This window comes from Tyto alba, unplaced genomic scaffold, assembly GCF_018691265.1.
Source record: "Tyto alba isolate M040663 unplaced genomic scaffold, T.alba_DEE_v4.0 Super-Scaffold_7, whole genome shotgun sequence".
NCBI lineage: Eukaryota > Metazoa > Chordata > Aves > Strigiformes > Tytonidae > Tyto > Tyto alba.
In genome coordinates this window covers 7,269,793-7,293,696 of record NW_024881328.1, presented here as the reverse complement: position 1 = coordinate 7,293,696, position 23,904 = coordinate 7,269,793, and the positions used below count along the sequence as shown (strand labels likewise).

The 23,904-nt window shown below is 45.0% G+C and overlaps 1 protein-coding gene across 5 annotated transcripts; it reads left to right on the top strand.

Moving 5' to 3' along the window:
* Window positions 1-6,327: 6,327 nt before the first annotated feature.
* Window positions 6,328-23,637, top strand: LOC104365700 (histamine N-methyltransferase). 5 transcript variants are annotated; one of them, XM_042784360.1, is made up of 7 exons: window positions 6,328-6,414; window positions 9,441-9,638; window positions 10,563-10,615; window positions 14,218-14,325; window positions 17,698-17,828; window positions 18,411-18,504; window positions 22,023-23,637. In XM_042784360.1, exons 2-7 carry the CDS (start codon window positions 9,502-9,504, stop codon window positions 22,376-22,378), a joined length of 879 nt encoding a protein of 292 aa, XP_042640294.1. In that variant the 5' UTR covers window positions 6,328-6,414; window positions 9,441-9,501; the 3' UTR covers window positions 22,379-23,637. The 5 variants fall into 5 exon arrangements, 4 of the variants coding, with proteins under 4 accessions (XP_042640294.1, XP_032859052.2, XP_032859051.2 ...); XM_033003161.2 differs by lacking the exon at window positions 6,328-6,414 and adding an exon at window positions 6,429-6,595; XM_033003160.2 differs by lacking the exon at window positions 6,328-6,414 and adding an exon at window positions 8,008-8,261.
* Window positions 23,638-23,904: the final 267 nt, after the last annotated feature.

The following is a 23,904-nucleotide window of genomic DNA, read 5'->3' as shown; positions in this document are numbered from 1 at the left end:
TTGCAGCAGTATTTGGTCTTTATTTTCCTTATTCCTCCACCTTTGACCCATTGTTAGGCCTGGGAGAAATAGCAACAGCGTGGCCGAACTTCTCCTCCCATCTGTGCCCAAAGCCAGGGGGAGGTCTGGGGCCACGCGGTTCGCTTGAGAAAATCCGGTGCTGCTGAGCCGGCTTCCCACGCAGGCAGCTCAGCCCAGATCCCATATCTGGATTCCTGCTGATCCTCCCTTATGAAATGTATTTTCATCAGAAACCTGTAAGAACATCACATTGTTGTAATGAAGTTGGCAGAAGGGAGAAAGTCTTGGGGGTTGGAAGAAAAGAAGGCAAAGGAAAAAAGGCAAAGGCAAGTGGCTGGTATGGAGGGGCTGGGCTTGCTGGGTGTGAAGCCACATGTTCAGGACAACCTTTTCTGTCCCAGGAAACAGAAACTCTTCAAAAAGACATATGGACCATGCTAGATGCTTAATATATATAGGTTGACACAGTAATTTAATGACCAAAGTGGTGCATAGGCTCTGGGGTGGGAACACTACCCCTGTGCTAGTACTGACAGCTGCCATCCGGACCAGGATCCCATAGACTTAAAGACAATAAAAGAGATTTTGTCAAAAGGATACTCTTTACCAGGCCAGGGTAATTTAAATGCTGGGATTTGGCATGAATGATGTCTTACAAACATCTGAAGTGTTCCTAATACATGGTTTTACAGTCATCTTAATGCAAAGATTTTGACTCTGAGAGTTGTACGCGGCTACTGCCATCAGAGGGGAGTGAGTGTGTCTAAGCCTTTTCCAAAGCTTATCTTAAGTTCCCACAGGAAGAGATATGAATGGCACGAAAATATTACACTTCAAGCAGAGAGATTTAGGAGGCATGTGAACCACGCTGAGGAGCTGCAAGTGGAATATTCAGTTGTCAAAATAATGCTGCGCCGGCAGCCGCTGCGCTCCCTGCATTAACATGTCAGCACCAGAGTGACAGCAGACGTTAGCACCATGTGCTCGGGGGGGTGATGGCTTCCCAAACATGGGCTAGAAGAAAGCCTTTCTAATTTCAGTTGATTGCTTTTCAAATGTGGCTCGTTCAGATCCTCTTTTTCGCACAGGCTCATTAGGGAACAGATAGAGGAGGAGGTAAGGGGAAATTAATAATGCGGAAGGTGCCGATCACAAGGGGATATTGTGTAAGTATTGGAAAGATGGTGATCTTCCGAGCCAGGAATATTTATTTCAAAATAAAAAACAGGCTATTTCTGTTACAAGTGAAAATTATTTGAAACATGAGCAGGGATTAAGAGCTGCATTAATTCTGTATCACTTCATGCCTTTATCATCAAGGTACAAACTAATAAAGTGGGTCTGAAGCTCCACTGAGTACCAAGGGTGGCCCCATGTGACAGACTGAAAAAAGAAGTCCAAGATGGTATTTTTCATTCATAGGTAGTTGGGTATTTCTGTCAGTTCTGTCCTCATGCCACTGCATATTGAAAAGAAAAAATAATTATTCCCATCTATAGGTAAAATGCCCTAAAAATTGCTTGTTATAATGAATGATTGTTGCTTGCTAAAATCCATACCTGTGTAGAAACCCTAAATCAGCAGCAAAAGTGGCAAAGAGGAAAATCCAGCTCCTCTTCCCTGGCACACAATAACCTGAGCCAGGTCTTTGACGAGTCCTTCGCGCTTCTCCAGCACAGAAACTAGTTTCTTGGCAGAGATTGAAGTCCCGAGGGAAAAGTGAGCTGCATATCGCTGAGGGGCAGCAAGAGTCTGGGGCTCTTGTGTCTGGTCCATCACTGCCTCAAGGCTTTGCAGGACGAGAGCTGTACACTCTGGGTGATTTCTAGCAGCATCACTTTCTACCAGATCTTTCTGGTAAGGAGTTACCAGTTGGTGAAGGTGTTCACCATCCTTTAAGACCTCCAGACCTGGGCACAATAACTAAATTCCTTATCCACATTTTTGAAACTTGAATTTCTTTCTAATATGAATTTAATTAAGAATTTCAGTTTCAAATTTCTAACTGAAATACTCAAAAAATTGTGTTTTTCAGTCTGGGAATAGAGCACTGATTTGTTTCACTAATTAAAACCCAACAGTTTGGAGTGGTCCATAATGAGATATTTCATGAACAATTTTTGATTCAATGAACTTCAGCGAAGGGGAAAAGCAAAATTATTTTAACAAAGGCAAACAGTTGTAAAAATTATAATCCATTCCTCAGCAGTACTTGGGAAGATAAAGTGACATGTTTGCTGAATAAATAGTAGCCAGGTTCAGGTTTGGCCTCTTGCAGTTGCTCAGTGTATTACAATGACAAAAGGTGAAAATACAGCCAGGCACCAGTTAATTTTTGCTGTTTTAAGGATGGAGAGTGTCTTCGGGGGTGAACCAGCCCTGGTGGTTTGAGGCTGGCAGTGCTGGAGAGGGGCTGGGGTGCTGCACCCCTGTTGCATGAAGAGCTGCAGCAGCCCAAAAAGTGAAAGGCCCAATTTTAAGGTGACGATGCCTTTGCTGGGTTTGTGAAGGAAGAGCAAATCCCCACCCAAATTCATGGGGTGCAGCCATGGGAAGGGGGGGTGGGGAGCACATCACATCTGTCCGGGGCTGCCGTACCTGCCAAGCCTGCTCCACAGCCGTGGCGAGGCTGGGGGCTGTGGAGACATGAACCCCTCCAGCCGGGGCAGAGCCAGCGGTGCTGCAGCCCCCCCGGGGCAGAGCCAGCGGTGCTGCAGCCCCCCCGGGGCACCCCGGTTTGTAGGGGCTGCAGAGAATGAGCTGCAGGAGGAAGGCGGCAGCTGTGGCCTTGCAGCTGGCCCCTCTCCCCCCTCGAAAGGATGTCTGCACCCGTGGCCGCGTGCGTGTGTGTGTGTGCATGCAAAGCTTTGGAAATTTCCATTTTAATAAAAGCAACCTTGGAGGAGCATGAGCAATAACCTGTCTGCTCTTTGGCACTGACAATTTGGTTGTCCTATAAAATGAGATTTTGCTACCCCAGCGCAGCGATCTTGTTATCAACTCCAGCTTACATCAGCATGCTTTATTAGAAGACAGCAGAAATAATTCTTTAGACATTAAACAACGTCTAGCTTCTGGTTTTATCGGGCTGGCTGAGTCTGATTAAATCAGATCCAGAGGTAAGCCAAATAAACTCCTGGATCACCGGGCTCAGATATTTGGTCCATCTACAGATGCTCTGAAGTCTGGTGACAGGATAGAAATTAGGTCTTTCCTGCCCAGCCTTTCCTACTCCTGATGCCTCTTGAAAATCCAGTTTCCTACATCGGACCCACATCCTTTAGACTCTCAGGTTTATTAAGGCGGGGGGACATTACACACGGATCTGTCCCCAAGCTCAGCTTCGCTCAGCTGTGGCTCCAGGCTTCGGTCCCTGCTCCGAAGGGATGGATCGTCGCCAAAGCGAGCGTCGCTGCAGCCATGCACATGACCGATGGGCTGATCTGGTGCTCCTGTCTTTTCCAAGATAAAATCAGCATTACACAGCTTTACGCTTGTAGGCGCCTGTCTTCACATGTAACCAGCAGCCAGTCCCAAAGCCCTGCCTGTACCCATCTTTTCTGTTAACTCAGATAGCACTTCTCATCTCTGAAGCCATCAATTGATTTACCAGTTATCACAGCTCTTCTAAATCTTCAGTGGATACTTTTGTGCCGTTATTCCCACTTCTGCCATGGGCCTGGCAAGGCTGGCTGCTGCAGCTTGTGGGTCAGCACGGCCCATGGAAAATCCTGTGTTGCTTCTGGGCACGGCCCTGGGAGGTTGTGGCAGGGCACGTCCCCCTGCACCTTTCCTCTTTCAGCGAGGGCTGGCTCCCAGCATTGCTCCTGGAACAAATGATGGTAATTGATTTGGAGAAGGACTGTAACATTTAACTTCTTTATCCTCCTTCCCAGGGTATAAATTTTCAGCCAGAATCCACGCAGCTGTGCTCCAGAGAAGGACATCATCTGCAGATGTTGACTGTTCCCAGCTCTCGCCTTGCCTAAGGGGCCAGTGACAACTATTTGGGTCCTTGCCAGGTTTCTGGGTGGACTCGTCTTACTCACAGCTTTGTGTTTTGATATTATACCACATCACTGTTAAGCCAGTATCTACAGATTTCTGACTTGTCCCCTGAGCTGTCGTGACAGAGAGATGCTTAATGTACAGTAGCTATTATTTCCCAAATATTGATGCCCTCAAGACTTGTGGGATCTCCTTTCAGTAACTCAGCTTCCTGCCATCTAGGACACTGCTGTATATAGGAGGATGCATGGTAAAATGGCACAGAGAGGTGATTTTTCTTTTCTAAATATTGATGTTAAACTGCGTATACATTCATTAATGAACAAAACAGTAGGTCTGCCTGAGGGTGGTGTAACCAGCTTATCAGCAGGATTTCGTTTTGCAGAGTGATGCCAGCCCCTGGCCTGGTTCCTGCCCTTCTCAAATGGCTTTAGCCTCCGGCCCAGCACAGCCCTGCCCTGGGTGCAGGTGCCTCTGCAGCACAGCATATAGACACCATCGGGAAGGAGAAGTGCTGGGGGCAAGGAAAGTAAGGTCTAGGCAATGGTGCTTCATTCCCCCTCCCAAATTACCCTGTGCCAGGGCAGTGCCGAGCCCACATCGAACTGAAAGGGCTGGGATTTGGCTTAAAGCTCGCAGAATATGTCTCCAGGGGAAATTAAAGAAGGAAATGAACAGCAACATCTTTTATTTTCATAAAGCACTTAAAAGCACCAGATGCATATAATTTTTCTTTTTGGCTCTCTAAACTTAGGCGTTCATATTAAATGGCAACTGGCACTTGGAAAACTAATTTTTAGTGGATTGCAGAGGGAGAAAAACACAGGCCAGATGCACTGAGTTTATTTTCTTTTGACCAACTTGCACAGCTCTGATGATGCCAATTAATCTGGATTTCCAGAACTGCAAGGAAAACCAGGAAAACACCACTGACCTTGCTGTTCAGTTATGTTTGAACAGTGGTGCTTATCGCTGTTATGGAGCCAGGACAGGGCTTTGCACAGTGTTACACAGCTGTCGCTGCAGCAGGGTTTGCACCCACACCCTGTGGGAGCTGTTGCTGGAGAATTAGCATTTGCTGGGAGTCTTCAAGCCAAGAGAAGCTGGCTTGGTTCATGGCTGTCTGACAGAGTAGCTGGGGTCTCATTTTCCTTAAAATGCCTCTCGCAAACAACGCTGTGATTGCCGATTTGAAATGGCAAAGCAGTTGTGGGGCTGCTTGTCCCTCCTGCATGGCTTTGGCATCTCTCTTTCCGAGGGACCAGCAGAAGGTAGCAAAACACCATGGCCACTCAGGTCTTGGTTCACTCCTTGGCGAAGGGCTTTGTAACTCCTTCCCTCCAAGTGGTTTGGAAACGGTGCTGTGTATAGAGAGAAAATAATGCAGTGGGTATTGCCTTCCCACATGGTCATTGTTCTAGCTGAGCAATTTTAACTGTTGATATGAAATCTTTATTTCAGTAAACTTTCAGCTAAATGTCAAACTACAGCCATTTTTCCTGTAACTGCGCCCTTGAAAGCATGATTATTCATGTTACTGGTATTATTTCATATGACTTTTGCAATGTGAACAGTACATTTCTCCATGAACAGTTCATTTCTCCATCTGAATCCAGAAGGGAAACTTCATTTAACTTCAAAAACTTATTTTTCACTAAACGTGAAGGAACAATGAATAATCTGAGGCACACACGGGCAAATATTTTATTAAGGCTCTGAACACCAAATCACAGTGTGATAGCAGTCATGGGGCAGTGGTTTTTTTCCATGCTGGTGTCCCCTGGGATAAAACTGCTGCTAACAGGGCTGCGGAGGGTGCAAACAGCTTGGAAAACGCTTCCGACTGCTTAAGCCCTGGAAAGTAAGGGATAAGCAAAATCTCAGCTGCTGGCAAGAAAATGAACTAAAAAGCCAAGTAATCTATAACGGTAGGCTTCTGTAGGCAAACTGCGAGTGATACGGTACGTTGCGGCGTGCCACACGCTGAGACAACTATTTCCAATTTGTCAAGAGTCGCATTTCTCATATACCGGTGGCAGGGCTTTGTTTTTCATCCGGGCTCTAATCGCCACCTGGATAGATCTCCGTGTCTAAACGGTCCCGGGGTGCCGGTGGCCACGCCAGGCACATCTGGGTGGGGGGGACACACGCGGGGGGGGGGGGGGTGGGCTGCAAACGGCCCCCCCCCCGCCTCCGCCGGCAGCTGCGGCCGCGGGAGGTTCCGGCACCGCCCGCTCCGCGCTCCGGCGGCAAAATCCTCCCGCGTGGGGGCCCCGTGGGTGGGACGGGGGGGGGGGGGGGGGCGCATCCCGAGCTCCGCAGCAGCATCGCGCCGTGGGAGCCCGCGGTCCCGGGGGGCACAGCCCCCCCCCCCCCCCCCCGCACGTAAGTACGGCTCGCCGGCCGCGTTCGGCCCCTCCGGGAGGGACCCGGGTTTTGTTGGCGCCCGGGCGACGAGCCGTGACCCGGTGCGAGTAAACCCGGGATCGCGCTGCAGAGAGTTTGCGGCGGAAGGCACGCTCGCTCTGCTGCCAGGCTCCCCGGGGAAGGTCTAGCGGGTTTGACGGTGAGTTTAAAGCAGGTTTAATTCTGCCAGCGCAGGCACAAACTGGGGGTGGATCAAGTAACTGCACCGTAAACACAGAGTCTGTTTTCAAAACTTCTCAATCTCTCAGTGAGCTATTTATAAATTTGGATTGTCGCTGAAGGGGACATGCCCAAGTGAACATTATTATCTAAAAGTTTCTATCAGCCTGATTCAGAAAAAAAAAAAAAAAAACACAAAACTTTTCTTCCTTCTCTTTACTCATTTTTAAAGTTAACTGGCTGCAATTCAAAGAGCTAAACACATAATGAAATAAATGGGGCAAATTCAAACAGCCAAAAGCGTAATGAAATAAATGAGACAAATTTCTTGAACTGCACCTAACATGAAAATGAATCTCAGCTGCTCATTAGAGTCTGCCGAGCAGAGGATGTGGACAAATTAAATCACAGGAAGTAAAGGGAGGCATAGAAAAAAGGTCGATTATCTAAATCCCTTCTTATTAACTGCAAAATATTTTTTTCAAGGTTGAAAGTAGTAAAATATGTTAGTGGGAAATGGCACAGCCTCTTTATGCACTTAAAGTAAGAAGCGTGGAGTTGGGCAGAGCAGAGAAATGAGTAAACAAGGAATATACCACTTTATTTTCAGGCTGGGTTAGCAGTGAATAATTCTCACCTGACATAGGTCCGGGTGTTTCCTTCCTTACTTTCTCTGGCTAACTTCATACTTGGTTTCCCGGGGTTAATTCAGATTTTGATGGAGATTTGAATGCTGGTCATCTGGGAAAAGGAGGGGTTGTCCGCCCAAGGCTCACACGTGGCGGCTGAGCCGCGTGGGCAGTGTGTCTGTCTGTCTGTCTGTGTGTGTGTGAACTGCCCTGCCAGCCTGAGCCATCGTCCTCCACCTAACAGAGCCAATTCAGCTGCAATTTGTAGGTCTGTTTCTCTGCCAGATCGCCTCCCTTATCTAACACCACCAGGCTCACCAAAGCAGGCGGGAGGGGGGCTGGAATTTGTGGTGGTGGGGACCGTCCCCTTCCCATGCCACTGACTGGCCCTCATGGTCAACGGGGACCCTGCAAAGATTTTAAAACATCTACTTGCTACCAGGCCTTTTTCACCATTGCTCTTTAACATACTTGGTTTTGCTGTTCTTTTCCCCTCAAAGCACCCTTGCTGTCTGAGAGGGTGGGGAACAGGGAGGGTGCCAAAAGCTGGGTCTGCCTCGGCGGTGGTATGGGTGGAAAATCACACTTCGGGTCTGCTCCAGAGGTCATCGCTGGTCTTTGGGATCGTCCCAAGAACAGCAATTACCAGGCACTGCTAATTGATCTAATGGCTCTGGTAGCAACACATGCTGGAGGAGGGGCATTGCCGCCAACCTTCACCATGCATCTTCCTGCAGGAGCCTTTGGGATGTGTAGAGATGTGGCCCATGCGATGCAAAGCCAAAACATGTCACGACTTGGATGTTATCTTTCGCATGAGCAGCAACTGAAATTGGGAAAGCCAAGCAACTTATGTTATTGTTGAAAAGGGCAAAGGAGGAGGAGCTGGGAAACTGCAGTTGCTCAGCATGATGGCTGCCCCTAGAAATCATCCATCAGGAAGGAGTGAGTACCCGAAAGAGAGTAAGGGGCTGTCCAGGCAACGTGGAGATCAGCAGTTCACTGCCAGAAAGGAAGGTAATGATGAGTATGAACCTGAGCCCGCTGCTCTTTTGTGGTTTTGTTCATGATTTGGAGGAGGGACAAGGCTGTTGTTATTTGATGTGCAGCTGGGAGGGACTTAAGCACAACAGAAGACAGAATTATAACTCAAAGGGCCAAGACAGGTAGTCTGGGAAAAGCCCATGGTTTGTATTTCAGTAGTCATGCTGGCGAGCGAAGACGAGGGGTGCGGGGTCTCGGTGGGGCGAGGGAAGCCATCCCGGCTGCGCTGGGAGCCAGGGATGTCAGCGGGTGGGAGGTTTCTGCCCTTGGCTGCTGCACTTCAACAGCAGCAGAGCTTGCCTGGAGGCAGTCCAAAGGGAGCAATAAAAATAACAAGAAGTGGCTGGGATGTAACCTCTGCAGGAAACCCAGAGGAGATTGTAAGAGGCACAGGGGAGACGCAATGTGGTCCCTAAGCACGGGATGTGTGAGGAGGAGGAGGGTTCCTCTGTCTCCTTGTCAGTTAGGACAAGATGTGATGGACTTAAACTGTGGTTTAAGGGGAACAGAACACGTCTTGTTGCACTTTTTAAGGTACAGCCCGATGTTTCCCGGTAACACACTCTGCCTCCTCCATTCCCGACTCTGTAAGCCAGGTTTAGCAAAACAGCCATTCCAGTAACTCACGTGGCTTTTGTGAATTAACTACTTAGCCTGTGGGAATCATACCATTATCTTCAGAGGAACTGGAAAAATAAAGAGTGCATTTATAAGGTTTTTATTGTTTTCACCCCACCATCAACATTCCCTTTAAGAACATCAAAAGATTAAAAAAACAGATAGAGACATCTGCCAGCATCTCTGGAGATGTGTGTTGCAATTTCTTCTAATCCAGACCAAGTCTTTGGAGCCTCTCCATGCCTTCAAGAAACAAGGGAATTTTTCTTTTATTTAAGAACCATCTAAAGACCCTTTTACCGGGTTTTTAAGAGAGCCCTGTGTCAGCACAGTTAAAAAATGCTGGCATTTCCTCTGTGCAGATTAAAGATGATATATTACCCTTTGCTGCAGAACTGATTTACAGCCTCTATTGCAAAATTGCATAATACATTTTTAAGTGCTCCAAGGTGCAGTACCAGGGCCAACAGTGTGGAGCAAAGTCCAGGCGGGTGCTGGTTTTCACCTCTCCGGTTCTTGTTGTTCCTTCACCAGGTCTGAAAGCAGAGCTACAGGGAGCACACCTTCCCTCTCCTGCGCCCTTCCGACCCCCACCATGGCATCGCCCATGAGGAGCTTGCTCAGCGACCCCGCCAGATACCTCCAGTCTTTCCGCCTCTTCCTCGCGAATTCGACCGAGCACCAGAGCATGCGGGAGTTCGTGGAGAAGCAGCTGCCGGCCGTGATAGCAAGGTAGCGTGGAGGTGGCCACCTCGAGCCGAAGGAGAGCCCAGGACACGGTCCCGCAGCGGTGACAGGCTCGAGGGGCTGCGGGCGAGAGGCAGATTGCTGTTCCCTGTCTGTCGGTCTCTGATAGGGCTTGGCTGGAGATTTCATTTACACACGCTACTGAATGGCTGCTCCTCCGGACGGAGCCTGCCTAGCAGGGAGGAGATAAGGCTGAATTGTTTCCTTGCATGCAAATACAGCTGACCCTGAATTAACTCTTAACGTGTGAAAAATGTAGCGACAGATATTATGTTCTAACATTAAATTTGATCGAAAGCGTCTTTTGGAAGTAATCTTTTCAGTTAATATTTAGGGTCTCTCTCGTATGTGTAAATAACGCTCCTGCTTTGCTTGCTGCGTGTTTTTTGCTGGCGTCCTCGCTTTCCAGGCTGCCTCGAGCAGCAGGGAGCTGGGGTCAAATCCTGGTTCTGGGGAGGCCTTTCTCTGGGCTCAGGGTTTTATGGCTCTGCCAAAGCCTCGTTAAGGGATTTTAAAGATGTTACACTCTCCTCTCTTCCTCCCCATTTTGCAAAATATAAAACTTTCTACAAATAATTTTTAAGCTGCTTTTCCAGACTCAGGGAGGTCTCTGGTCCTTGAAGCACAAGCATGGTGAAGGCATGCATCTGCTGTTGCTTCTATGCACTTGCAATAAAAGCAGAACTCCTCTACAAATTGCCAAAATAACTGGGAATCAGGAGTCTCCAAGGAGCAGAGTTATGAATCTGATCCCTCCTGCCAGCTCTCAGGCATGCCTGTACACGCACACATTGCATTTGCTTTTGTCCTGCAGATTTTAGCTTTCACGGGATCGCTGGTGCTTCACAAAATGGACGTAACCCTCTCTACTGGGTAACTCTCCTAAAATGTATAAATACTGTTTTTCAGTATTGGAAACGGGAAGTCTACAATCAATATTCTCAGTGTGGGTGGTGGAGCAGGTATGTTACGAACTTTAATGTTGATGTGCTTTTCCCTTCTTTTCAAATAACAGAGGATCAAAATTGCAGAAAGGAGCAGAGCAGGAAATAAGCTTTTACTTGTAAAGTCAGCTCCAAGAGCAGATGGCATTAGCTGGTGTATGGCCACATCGTGTGAAAACAGCTTGTGCCTACCCACCCTGATTCTTGTACATCCTCCACGATAAACCTCCTTCTGCACCGTCGCTCCTTGCGGGCAAAGAGAAGCTTGTACTGACATGTAGTGTTTCTATGCAAAAAAAAAAAAAAAGGCCATAAGTTCTTAGATCCCTCAGAATATTATGTTTTTACTCCTATTGCAATTATTCTCCCCTGCAACTGCTTATTAACGTGGTAACTCCCCATCATTGTTGACTCCTGCCCAGCTACGTGACAATCTCAGCTGACTTCTGTTTTTCCTGTAAGAACTTGCTGATCAAAATCAGCGCACAAGCCCCTCCTGGAGCTACTGTCCCCCAAAACACTGGAGCTGAAATCAGAAGAAATAAGTCTCTTATCTGAAGTTCACTGGGTGGAAAAACAATAACAATAACATCAAGTGGCTTCTTCTCATTAAATTCTTGCTTAAGTTCCCCCATAATTAAAGGCTGTTTTCTAATTCTGCTCTGCCCATTAAGTCATCAAACTTAAATTTTATATGGACAGTTAATTTAGTTTAAATTGTTTAGTCATAACAACTCCAAAGACTAATCTCAGCTTTGTCAATCTCTCCTAATAAGTAAAAATAATTGTATGTAAATGGTGGGCGTTAGTTATCAGACAGTGTGACAGAGTAGGAACATTGCTCTCCAAACAAGGGAAGCCATTTTTCTGACAAAAAAAATATGTTGTTTTTAACAGGAAAACTTCAGTTAGTGAGGTATTTAACTCCCTAAGCAGGGATAGTCCAGTTTAGCATGATGGGCATTCAATCAATAAGGCGCAGGCAAAGCTCATTTTGTGATGTAAAAATCACCAAATCACCAAAACCCTGCTGTTTGCTGGCTTGTTCCCATCATGGGTCCTCGGAAGGTCAGGAGGAAGAAAATTCCCAAACACGCCCAGCTAACCCTGGCTGATGTCGGAGGGCAGCAATGGAGCTGCTGCCCTGGCCCCATCTGCTCCTGCACTTCGCAGGGAGGGAGAATGGGAGGAAAACGTTTCCTTCCCACTTTTCCACCTCGAGAGACAAGGAAAGCGTTTCCTTTCCACTTTTCCACCTCAAGAGACAAGCAAACCATTTAATGTAGCATCATATCCCATTACACCCGCCCATCTACAGCGCCTGCCTTCGCCTACAGCCTCTGCCTTATTAAGTTCACACTCCAGCGCGCAGCACTCTGTACCTTTAAAAACCATAAAAGTCATCAACGCTGCTATAAAGTAGCAACTGTGCTATAAACTATCCCGTTACGTAAAATGTTTAATTAGAAACTTAATGGTGAACATAGTGGTAGCCTTTAAAAGGTAATTGTGTTGGAGAGTTTAAATAATTTGGATAGCCTAATTGCCAAATTGTTGATAATGCAAGCTGCCACAGATTTGACTGTAAAATGCCTCAGGACACTTGTTTGCATATAAAAGAGCTAACTGAAGTCAATTAAGGCTGTGGATTAAATTATGAATCAAAGGGGTGGGTTTTTTGGTTAAAAACAATACAAGTGTGGTTTGGCAACAGAAGAGTGGAATGGAATATATTAACCTATCCGCATATGGAAATGCAAAATTCAATTATTTTTTTTTTTTTTATCAGGACCTACACAGCTTTCCAAAGGACTAATTCATTTTACAGAAACTTGGTAAAGCGACCAAAAATCAAAATATTGCAGTAGTTCGTTTCAAATTCTGTGTTCCTAAATTTTACTACGGCAGCCTGCAGACAACTCTTTGCTCTGATTTTTCAATGCAAAACAGGGTTTTCAGTGATCGCAAAGCTGCAGCTTTTTCTGCTACTTCAGAAATTCAATTTCCCCCCCCTCAAAGAATGTGCTTGCACAGATGCCACATAAACGTTGGTGTTATTAGTTGCTTTAATAAAGACATGTAAGTCTGACAGAATTGAACTCGTCCTCACATTTTATGTTAAATTCTCAGGGCGTTAAGGAGCAGGTGAGACCTGGGCTGGGGTGCCTGATTTTGACCCGTGGTGATGTGTGGTGGGGCCAGAAGCAGGCAGAGAGCTCTTCATAGTGAAAACAGACCCTCCCAGGGAAGGACCTGGTGTGCTGGCTTGAGCTCTGGGAAACCTGTTACGGCGATTTAATCTCGAATATTTTCCTGTTGTACCTCAGAATCTTCTGAGGATTGGAGGTAATGCTGAAGTGGAACCCAGGGGCACTGAAAATCATGAGGACAGGCAGACGCTGTGCAAATATAATGGTGTGTGTGTCCCCCCCCATCCCAGTCCCTCAGCAAGAGCCTGTCTGGCCATCAGGGTTTGCTGAGTGATCTTCTAATCATTTGTAGAGAATTTTATAACATGGAGCTGCGTGCAAGCTCAGGTATTTCTTTCAGGACAAAGCTATTTCTCTGTAACACAACCCTTGGATCTATTATTCACCACAGTTACCCCCTGCTTCACTCTTTCTACCTTAATTTATATTTCTATTATTTTTTCCACCTAAAATTTATTCAAGCACAATCAGCAGTAGTGAGCCCTAAGAAAACTAAGCAAGCCAGCGTGATGTTGTCGCTGGACCCTATGCCTCACTCAGGAACATCACAGAATGGTTTGGGTTGGAAAGGACCTTAAGGATCATCTAGTTCCAACCACACCCCAGTTCCAACAGCTCTTGTTCCAACATCTCTCTGAGCTTCCTATATTGCAGGTGGGGAGAGGTGGCCAAGAGAGCTATGGCAGCTCTTTTTAAATCTTGAAATGTTGGATCTATTGGTACTTCCAACAGTAAAATAATTGATGCTGACCTGAACAGTGTCCACAGAGAACTATTCCTCACAAAAAAAAAAAAAAAAAAAAAAAAGCACAGTCAGCTCTGGGGTATTCTGTAAGTAGGGGTTAGATAAACACAAACAGTATGTGCAATATTAATCATAATTATGGAAAGTGTCACAGGACTCTAAAGACAAACAGACATGAATGTTGTTTCTGAGTCCAGTGTAAACATATATTCTCTTCTCCCTCACTCACATGACCTGGTAAGCAGCGAGGTGCTTGGCTAAAAATGCTCTTACTGACTCCTAAGAAATCCTGCCAAGTTCACTAGTGACGGGACCATCAGAAGTGGTACCATCAGAGTCCTTTAGGATATTCCATGGGAGGTTAGGCCATGTCCAGAAAATACAGGGTCAAGCCACATGCATGACTGTGTCTGGTTTTCCCTTGGCACTGGTGGTGGTAGGGTGGAGGAATTAAGATAGTTGGGACTGATACTTAATTTTTTCTCAAATTCTAGAGCTAAACCTTCAGTGGCAATCTGCTGAGAGTACAAAGCATCTACCTGTAGTGTACATTTCTGTACATGAATAGCAGGCATCAATCTTCAAAACTGGAAATGTGATGATGGTGGAGATAATAATTGCTTGAGCTTTGGTCTCATCTTGTATTGTGTCGCTTGCTTCCCTAGGTGAGATTGACCTGCTGATCCTCTCAAAAGTGCAAGCCAGATATCCAGGGGTCACCATTAATAATGATGTGATAGAGCCAAGTGCTGACCAAATCTTCAAGTACAAAGGTATTTTTACATTAAATAAATTAAATTTATATTAAATATGCTAAATGTATTAAAAAGAGTTGAGTGTTGGATGACCTCACATTCAAATACTTTCTTGTCAGAATCAGCTCTTAAAATTTAAAAAAGTCACTATCGTGTGCTTTTTTGCCATCATTGCTTTTCAATAACGTTCAGTCTCACTAAAATCTTAGTCTCTCCCACTGCAAAGAACTCTGCGTTTCAAACAATTGGGCTAGACAGACTTTGAATGCTAAGCAAGGTGGGAACTGATGGATGATTTTATGGGAATGAAGTAACATCCCCACATTTCAGAAAGTCTTCCTCCTTCAACTTGCACTGAAACAGAATCCTTCCTCAACATCAAAGGGAAAATTTTAGTGTCTCATGGTAATTCTTGCATATCTTTAAAATTGTTTCCAAATAACAAATAGCTAAACTTCACAGTGTTGCACTAAATTAGTTACCATCATCTGAATTAAAAAACATGGAAAGGAAAGCAAGACAGATAGGAAAGGTTTTTGCTGTGTGGTCTGTGGCTTAGAACTTGTTTTCTTCCACCAACCCAAAGGTCTGAGCAACATTCATGAAAGAAAGCCAAGAATTTCCCAAGGAGGACTGAATGTTAGCAGGAGTGCTTTGGTGAAATTGCCCTACAAAGTGAGAATTAAATATCAGTACACAGTTATATTATCATTGGATTAACATCTACCAGGGTTTACCTGAGCAGGTAGTCGTGGTGTTGTGTGGAGGTGACACCAGCTACACCGCACAGGCGGTGAGCAGCCCTGAGCAGAGCACACCTTGCCAGAAAACAGCTGCTGAGTGGTCGTGGCAGTAATAAATGAACCTTGCCAACAGTCTGCCTTGTTGGAAATGCTCCAAACCCTAGTAAATACCAGACTGTGAAGCCACACTAAATCTCCAACTCCTACTCTTGCTTAAGTCCTTAAAAACAAAGAACTCCCAGTACAAAACAACAACAAAAAAAGTAACAATCCCTTTCTCCCTGCAGTAGGGGAGTTCAGTCACTGGAAGCACCAAAGGCTCCCAGGAAACACATAAGGTTTTTATACCTTTCTCTGTATTACATAGATCTAGTCTTTGAAAAGATGGCTCATGCAAAATCCCAGGAGCTTTTACATTGCTCCAGGCTGAGACGGTGAGGATGGGCAACAGATCATCTTCTCTGTTTATAAGACAGTTTGGACACTTGCACACAGCATTTCTGTCCTGTCTGGGCCGTGGACCGTAGGCTGTGTGGGACTGGGTTTGTGATGAATCTTCCTAGTGATCCTACTGCCTACCACCTATTAACTGGCAGATCCTACTTCAGTGAGTTTCTTTCCTAAAGAAAGTTAACAAAAATGTGAGATGTTGTCCTTATTTTAAGTTTCATGCTAAACTAGAAATGAAATATTAATCTGAATTTCTCTCTTTAAACTTTCTTATTTGGTAATTAATCATGTCCCCAGTAGGTATCATTAATTAGGTTTCTGAGCCCTAAGATTTTCCAGGGAGAATTGGAAACATTATCTATGCCTCTGAGGATTCACTAGTTATGTTTTCTGCCTACCCAGATATTTTCTCCTTGGGAAGGAGAAGCCAGGCTCACAAGAGAAACTTCATACTGGGGTATGCAGTGCTGAGAAACTGAGGTTTCTCTTCGGCTGTGTTGTACGATGGAGGCTCTCTTCAGAGCCCCACGGCCAGGCTGTGGTTTTCCTTCATTCCTGGTCCATGGCCAGGTGAAGCCCCTTGGTGACCACGGCTGGAGCGTTGGTGGCCCCACAGCAGAGTCACGTTAACACTTACCTGCACGGCACAGCACAAAAGTAAGCAGTCCAGTTTTGATGGCACCCATCAGGGCATGAGACCAGCTTCTGACCCAGACAACAATCTGGGTTGAATCCGGAAGAAAATAACCTACCCTGACAAGCAGTTCAGTTTTCTTCATAGTGCCTCCAGACTGTCTAACAATTGATTTGAACCAGATTGCACCAGATTATTTGTGATGGTGATATGAACTACTGCTGAATGAAGCCTGAGTTTAAAACGGCAAATTAAATCTGAACTGCAAGCGCTGAGACCAGTCACTGTTAAATGGAAGCGAACAGAATAACAGCAGCAGCATCTGAAAGGGGTGGCCCATTTCCAGCCATAAAAGAGAGGAGATAAGCACTGATGGAGCATTTCTCATCTGTCCGACAGGGATATGTCCTAATCAGAGCCCAAAAGGAGAAACATTGTGGTTATTGGTATAGAGGCGCTGGTCTTAGCAAATCGTGTTGTTTTGAACATGTGTTCTGTAGCTAAGGCTCAGTCTGCCCTCAGGCCATTTAAGTTTTAAATTTCTGTTAACTCCAGCAAAGCACAGGAATCAAATCAGGGCTAGCTTTGTCCTGGAGCAATCCCGAGCACCAGGCAGGAGCGCAGTAAGATGAGTTCCATATGCCAGCAGATGGACATTAGTATTCCGGCATCCCCTAAATTATGAAATTATCTCTCAGTTTTGCTCCCACAGAAAGCAAAGAAATGCAGTGATGAGCCGGGCCCTCGGTGTAACTTATTCCTTGGGTCCACTTCCTCAATTGCTGGATGTGCATTGCGTTGAGGTCGGAAAACATGTCATGTTTCACTTTTTATACTAGTCTTTGCTTGAAAACATTATTATCCCTTTTACCTGAAGCAATTGGCTGAAACTGTGGGCTTTTGAAAAATTATTTGAACGCAGGAGAAGCCAGATGTCAAGAGATGGGTCCTTGCTCACAGAGTAAAGCTCCTTCCCTTTCCCACCATGCCCGTGGCACATTCCCAGAGTGAACCATTTGCTTTCTCTGCCCTTCTTGAGCTTTTATTTGTGCTGCTCTCCAAAATACGATCCATCCTTGAGCCCCTGTGTTAATTCGTTCAGTCTCTGGAAAATCCTTCACCTCGGCCTGACTTCTGCTCAGCCGCATGTGTCTCGTGTGGCATCTAAGTGAAGGGGCTATCAGCTCTTCTCCCAGTTGGCATGAAAAGTGCTGCTCGTGACCTTATAAATGTTTATCCCATTCAATATCTTTTATTTCATCTTGAGCCAGCCATGAGGAAGAGTTAGTTTCTTTTTTTTTTAATCAGGTGAAGACTGGAGGAGCCCAAATGAAGGTGCAAAGGGAAAAGCATCAGACCCTCCTAAGACTTCATCCTACAAAGACCTTTGCAGCCCCCTTCTCTCAAACGGGCTCAAGGTTTTAAATATTCCACTGCTGTGTTAAACTGGTACCAAAACTCTCTACCTAAATATGACTTTTGGATGTATTAAAGCTCTGAATGGAAATTGGTCCCATATTTGCAATTGAGATTAACTCTGTCCTGCCCTCTCCTGTATTTCAGAGCGTGTGGCTGAGACATCAAACCTTGAGAACATAAAGTTTACCTGGCATGAGGAGACAGCTTATGAATATGAAAGTCGAATGAATGCAGAAAAGAAGTCTAAAAAATGGGACTTCATTCACATGATCCAGGTAAAATCTCTGCAAAATAAGTGTTGTCAAAGACGTAGCGGTTAAAAGTATGGATGAAGTATGTGACCTCATTATCCACTCTAAGGGGAAGAAAGGTGAGTTTATTTCCCTGTAATTTAAAGTACTTAAGCATAAGTGAACTGCAAAAATGAAAGATGAGTTGTGGCAAAGCAACTTTGAGCACAGTAGTCCTATTAACCAGGCTGTGGGTGGCAGTCAACTAAAAATACATTTTAACTAGTGTTTTCAAGCCCCTTGTCCTCTCTGTGAAATTGCCTTTGTATTTCCAAGTTTACTGAAGCTTTTACAAGCCATCTCCACTGCTAAGAAAGGCAAATCTCTTTCTCTCAGGTTAATGAATGAACATGAGCTTGGTCCTGGGAGAGCCAGCAAGCAGGCAAGGCAGTGACAACCCTGAGCATGCAGTGTGAGCCCACTGCCTGGCACGGTGCTTTTCTGTCTTGTTGTCCCGCTGCTTTTCTGTCAAGATTGCCCCCATTTGGTTTCTTTTACCTGATGGTACCAGGTATAATATTCACCAGGACCGCACTGTACCTCTGTAAGCATCTCTGCTCTTTCCAGATGCTGTATTATGTGAAAGACATCCCAGCAACTCTCCGGTATTTCCACAGCCTCCTGGAAGCACAGGCAAAGCTCCTCATTATCCTGGTGTCAGGTGAGAGCTGCTCCACCAGCGCTGCTCGGTCAGGCAAGAGCCAGGAAGACCTTTGGGGTTCCTGCAAGTTCAGCACAGGCCAGCTAGAAACCAAGGCACATTTTTATTTACAACATCCTTTACCACCTTACAGAGGTGTACTGGCTGCGTAATAAATGGTGTCCACTCATCTTCATCCATCGAAATCCGCACGCCGCCCATACCTGCGCAGCTCCACGCTGCGGGTTGCAGAGCTGAAGGCTTTATGAGCCAGCAAACCCACGCCCTGGGCACAAACCGCCCTCTGCCCTTCCCCATCCTACAGCCTGGCCAGTGCCCGGCGGCAGGCGAGAGGCTCCGTCCCGCAGCTCCCACTCCTTCAGCCTCTGTTATTTTCTGTAAAAGGCTTTTCGGGCTGGGCATGGCATTCTCTCGCGCGTGGAGACTTGCGGCGTTAAGCAAACGGCCGCGACAGGGCTCGGCTGTGCCGTACAGCAGGTGTTAGAGCACATATGGTTCATTTTCCTGCCCATTTCCTTAATATCATCCTTTTGCATGGAAAACAACATTCTTAGGCTGTTTCGGATCTCGAAGAGATGCTCTGTGGTCAATCTAGCAGGAAAACGTGGGAGCAGAGCAAATGGCAACCTTTCAGCACTGTGGGCAAGGTATGATGGAGGTGCTGCAATGGTGGGGTCTAATTTGGCTCTAGAAAGACTTTAATTTGCCTCACAAGCTATGGAAATGTTAGTTGTGTAAATAATCACATCTGATAGCTTTATCAGGGTTGTTAAATGTTATTTGTTAGGAGGTTTAAGCTTAATTTTTTTATTGAATTTTCCCATGTCTGCAAACTGCAATGTTTGACAAAGTATGAAGTCCCTTTTTTGTGTTCATGAAGCATCCACAACGAAATGACGCTTCTCTGACATTAATTTATTCAAGCTATTTTTCTCCAAAATGTTTTTGGTTTAAAGTGTTTTCAAGCAGATCACTACAAGAAATCTTTATTTTAAATGGTCTGACTTACTGTTCTTGTTCTTTAGCTGAACGAGAATAGATCATAATATCAGAATATTGCTGATTACCTGCATATAGTTAATTGAAACTCTTTTCCAGTTGCTTAACCTGTCCCTTTGGATATTCACAAAATGTGAATACAGGGAGGAACACGTGTCTATTCAAGATTATGGATATGATTAAAAATCTGAATTAATGAAAAGTATTTGAAGCCTTCTCTTGGCCAGGTGACTTCACGTTTTCTGATGGAACAGAATGGAGTAGAAATTGCTAGGGCAGCAAGAAAATGGGAGAGGAGTAGGGCTCAGAATAGCAGAGATGGAAGGAGAAAACATTGAGGGAAAGAAGAGTATAGAGAGGGGAAGGAAGCAGTACTATGAACATGAGCACTGAAGCAAAAAGCGATACTGAAAGATAAGCAGAACAAAGCTCATTTCAAAAAAAATGAAGGCAATGTCATCTCCAACACAAACACATTAGGACGTGTTAATTAAAAACCAGTCTGGGAATAGGATTGATAGGAGAGGGATTGGTCAGTCGGTGAAGGTTGCAATCCCTCCTGCTCTGTCCCTGCCGGGAGATCAGGCGAGCTGCAAGAGCTATGAGGTGTTATTTTTAACACATTTAAAAAAAATCTGTTTACATCGCCTTGAAAACAAAAGTAGTGCCATATGCTGAGCCAATTGAGAGCTATTATAATAATGCTGCGTTCAGGTAGTGTATAATTGCTCAGCTCAAAGATGGCACTGAGTCACACAACACTGACACCAGCAAATTTTCTGCAATTAGTGCTCTGCATTCAATTTCCACCAGGTGAAAGAAAATATTGTAGCCCTTCTTTTAAACACCAAACTGTTTATTTGACTATAAATAACTGTTTGCAGATAAAGCATTTGCAAAATCGCCGAGCAACTGGTTTTAGTAGTTATGGAGATTTATAGTCATAACTCTCAAGAGCTGCTCATTAAGCTCAAAGTTATTTTCATCCTGTCCAGTCATTCTGGGTGATCCTTTTATAAATGATTTATAGTAGAAATGCTGAATCAGAGATCCAAGCTGAGGGAAAAATAAAAATGTGAAGACATATCTGGGGAGTTTTCAGCTTACCCACCTGGCTGTCTTTGTAAAACATCCTTTGAAAAGAGGTGCATGTACAAGCATGGGCTTGGCATGGGCTCAGTTCTAGAGGTGATTGTGGTGCTACAGGAGCCTTTTCCTTCCTCACTCTTCATTTTTGCAAACCCAAATAACACACAACCTTCCGGCACTACTGGGGGTGAGGGGCAGCCCTCTCTTTGACTGTGCCCAGCAGCATGTGAGTGTGATGGGAGCGAAAGCTGAAGGGTGGGAGTGTTACAGAAACTCCCAAACCACTTAACAATTAAAAAAAAAAAAAAAAAAAAAAAAAGGCAAAATATATTTTTATACACAATTAAACAACATTCCACAAACACACAAACAACAGGTCCAAATGTCTGTGAGAGGAGAAAAACTACCACCACACAAGCTTCTGGGGTTCAACAACAACCCAAAACACCAACCAGGGGTTTAACAACAACCCAAAACGTTCAATCACTCACCTAATAAAAGGTGAAGGACTCCCAACCTCGAGGAACATCTCAGGGCAGCATCCCAACCCGTAGGAACCCCAAGGAGTCTCCTTGAGTGGCATCTCCAACCCAAGGCAAGAGCCTTTACCTGCAACACACTGCTCTGGGCAGGACAAGCTCAAAACGCCCCCCCAGGGAGCCCAACCTGACCTGTGGTCAATATGAGCCCCTATTGGCCAAAGACCCCAACTACCATAAAGCCCTGAGAACAAGGGCACGGGGAAGGTTCAACAGCCAGGGAGCCACAATTTCATTGGGCGGGTGCACCTGCCACAGGGAGGATGGTGCAGCTTCATCCTGGGCTCTGCCCATCTCACCCTTTTCTCCACCGTGCACTCAGCTGCACGGCCAATGCAATCAGGGGTTTGCACCCAATTATTTCATGTAGCAGAGAGCTTATTGGTAATAAGTGTTTTAATGAAGCTCATGTGTAGCTCAACCACAGAGTAATTAGGTGAAGGAATAGGAGAGGATTTGGTCTTGCAAACAGGCAGATGAAACCTAGGGAATAGTTTAAATCAAGAAGATGGCACTGAAAAGCTCATGTTCAGCATGTGGACTATAGAAGGATGTCCCTGAGAGATGTTGCCTGTGTGCATGAAGCAGAGGGTTGCAGCGTGTCAGGAGCGGTAGATTAATTGCACTGAGCTGCTCTGGCTTCATCTGGGGGCTCAGTGGGAGCTGCTGGAGCTCCAGGGTAGGAAACGTGTCCATCCCCTCCTGCAGCCCCGAGGCACAGGAACAGGGACGCAGCCATGTCCACTATGGCCCAGGACACACGTCCCAACTCCAGAGACATCTTGCTCTCACGGAGGACAACTGCTAAAAAAACCCAGCTGATCAAAAATTTGTTCAAATAGTATTTTTTTCCCTTATTCCTGAACTTTTTTCTGGTTGTTTATCTCTCAGGAACCAGTGGCTGGGAAACGCTGTGGAGGAAGTATGGGTCTGCCTTACCTTTAAATGATCTTTGCTCTTACATTTCCTCTGCTGACATCAAAAAGATGCTGGATTCAGCTGGGCTGAAGTACCAGCTCCATGAGCTCCCATCCTACATGGACATAACGAGCTGCTTTACTGAAGGGAACGAGGATGGGGAGCTGTTGCTGGATTTCCTGACAGAAACTTGTGATTTTTCTAAAACTGCTCCTCCTGAACTAAAGTGTCAGGTTATGGAAGAGTTAAGAAAGCCTGAATGCAGTGAAAAAAAAGATGGGAAGGTGCTTTTTAATAACAACCTGAGTGTAATAGTGATTGAGCCATGAGTTAATTTCTTTTTGCTTCTTGATCCAAAGCAAATAGTCAGATACAAACTGTTAACAGCTGAAATATGTTTTGCATAATTTATAAATGGCTTAGTTTACTTCAGTACTGATATATAGTTTTTGGAACCTGTTAAGAAATCAATGTTAGTATCTGTTGTCATAAGTGAGCTTTAATACCCAATTAATTCTGCACTAATCTATGCGTATGTAACTCAGCAGTTAATTGTGCTTTATCGTATGGATGCAGTATAATCAGATGTAAGTCAGACCATCCACTCAGGCACTGCAGAAACCTGACCATTTCCTAAGAAATAATCAAGAACTATACGTGGTTTCATCATCTTCATTTAAAAACTCTCTACAGAACAACCAACTCAATGGCTTCTCAATGGGATTTCTTGACCTTGCTGTGACTTCAAGATCTCATACCTCCAGTTACAGTGAAAGACTCCTCACACCTTCTGCACGTGTTGGTTGCCTGCTCCTGCCTCTGCAGCCAACTCCATTTAGTGGCACTGCTTCCCTCTCCCTGAATTTTCACTTTATTTTTAATATGTTTCATCTACAGAGCTATTTGTGGACCAGGTCCATACTGGCATTGCAAGAGCAAAGTGACTGAATATGGTCAAGGCACAACAATGGCAATAGTTGTCCTGGAGAGATGGATTTCACTAATGAGCCCTGATGCAAAGCTTTTGTTAGGAATTAGCCACTGCTCTCACACAGGGCTTTCTGGTATTGTTAGCTAAACACACAAACCTCCTGGTCACAGCCTTTCGCTAACCTGGAAGCAAGAGCCAAGCAGGGAAGATGTGAAAATAAACTCTGATGCCAAACTGACAGGTTTTGGTGGGATTTGTTTCATTTTCGATGTGGTCATGTCAGGTAAATCTGTTCAATATATAGTATAGGATGTACACCAGGAAGGTGCTTCATCTGCTTGGCCCCTTCTCCATGTGGGGCTGTCTCTACTCTGGTAGTTGACGCATTTGTCTTGCTAAAAGTTTTTACAGTTTTAAGAAGTGTTATGCTCTCTGCAAGGCACAATGCTCAGCAGAATACAATATAATCACTTGAATGAATGTAATAGTCTGAATACTCAGTTTATTCAGTGAGACAGGTATGATTTCTGTCATTGAAATAACTTGATTCAGTGTTGAAATGGTTTACTTTAGGTAATGCTTCAGCTGTAAGAAATTATGTTTTATTTTTGCATATACATTTCTGATACAATAAAGATTATTAAAGATTTGAAGTGATTTACAAGAGAATGTATTATGCTTTATTAGCTGCTTATATTCATTTTAGCGTGTATTGTTTGAAGCACACACTTCTCTGAGTGATCAAATATTAATTCTACTGTATTTTAGAATGTTTCCATGATATTTCTGAGCTGTTGAACAGAACAAAATCTATTACTGCTTTTACACCATGATCCGTACAGATTCCTGCATTAGGAGACCTCAGTATATCTGTAAGCTGCTACAGTGACATGCCAAAGCAGGAAACAAAATCTCTCATTAGGA

Coding starts and splice junctions, on each gene's coding strand:
- LOC104365700 (XM_042784360.1), top strand. CDS start 9,502: ATGGCATCGCCCATGAGGAGCTTGCTCAGCGACCCCGCCAGATACCTC. Junction 9,639..10,562: donor CTGCCGGCCGTGATAGCAAG/GTAGCGTGGAGG, acceptor ACTGTTTTTCAG/TATTGGAAACGGGAAGTCTA. Junction 18,505..22,022: donor CCTCATTATCCTGGTGTCAG/GTGAGAGCTGCT, acceptor TTTATCTCTCAG/GAACCAGTGGCTGGGAAACG.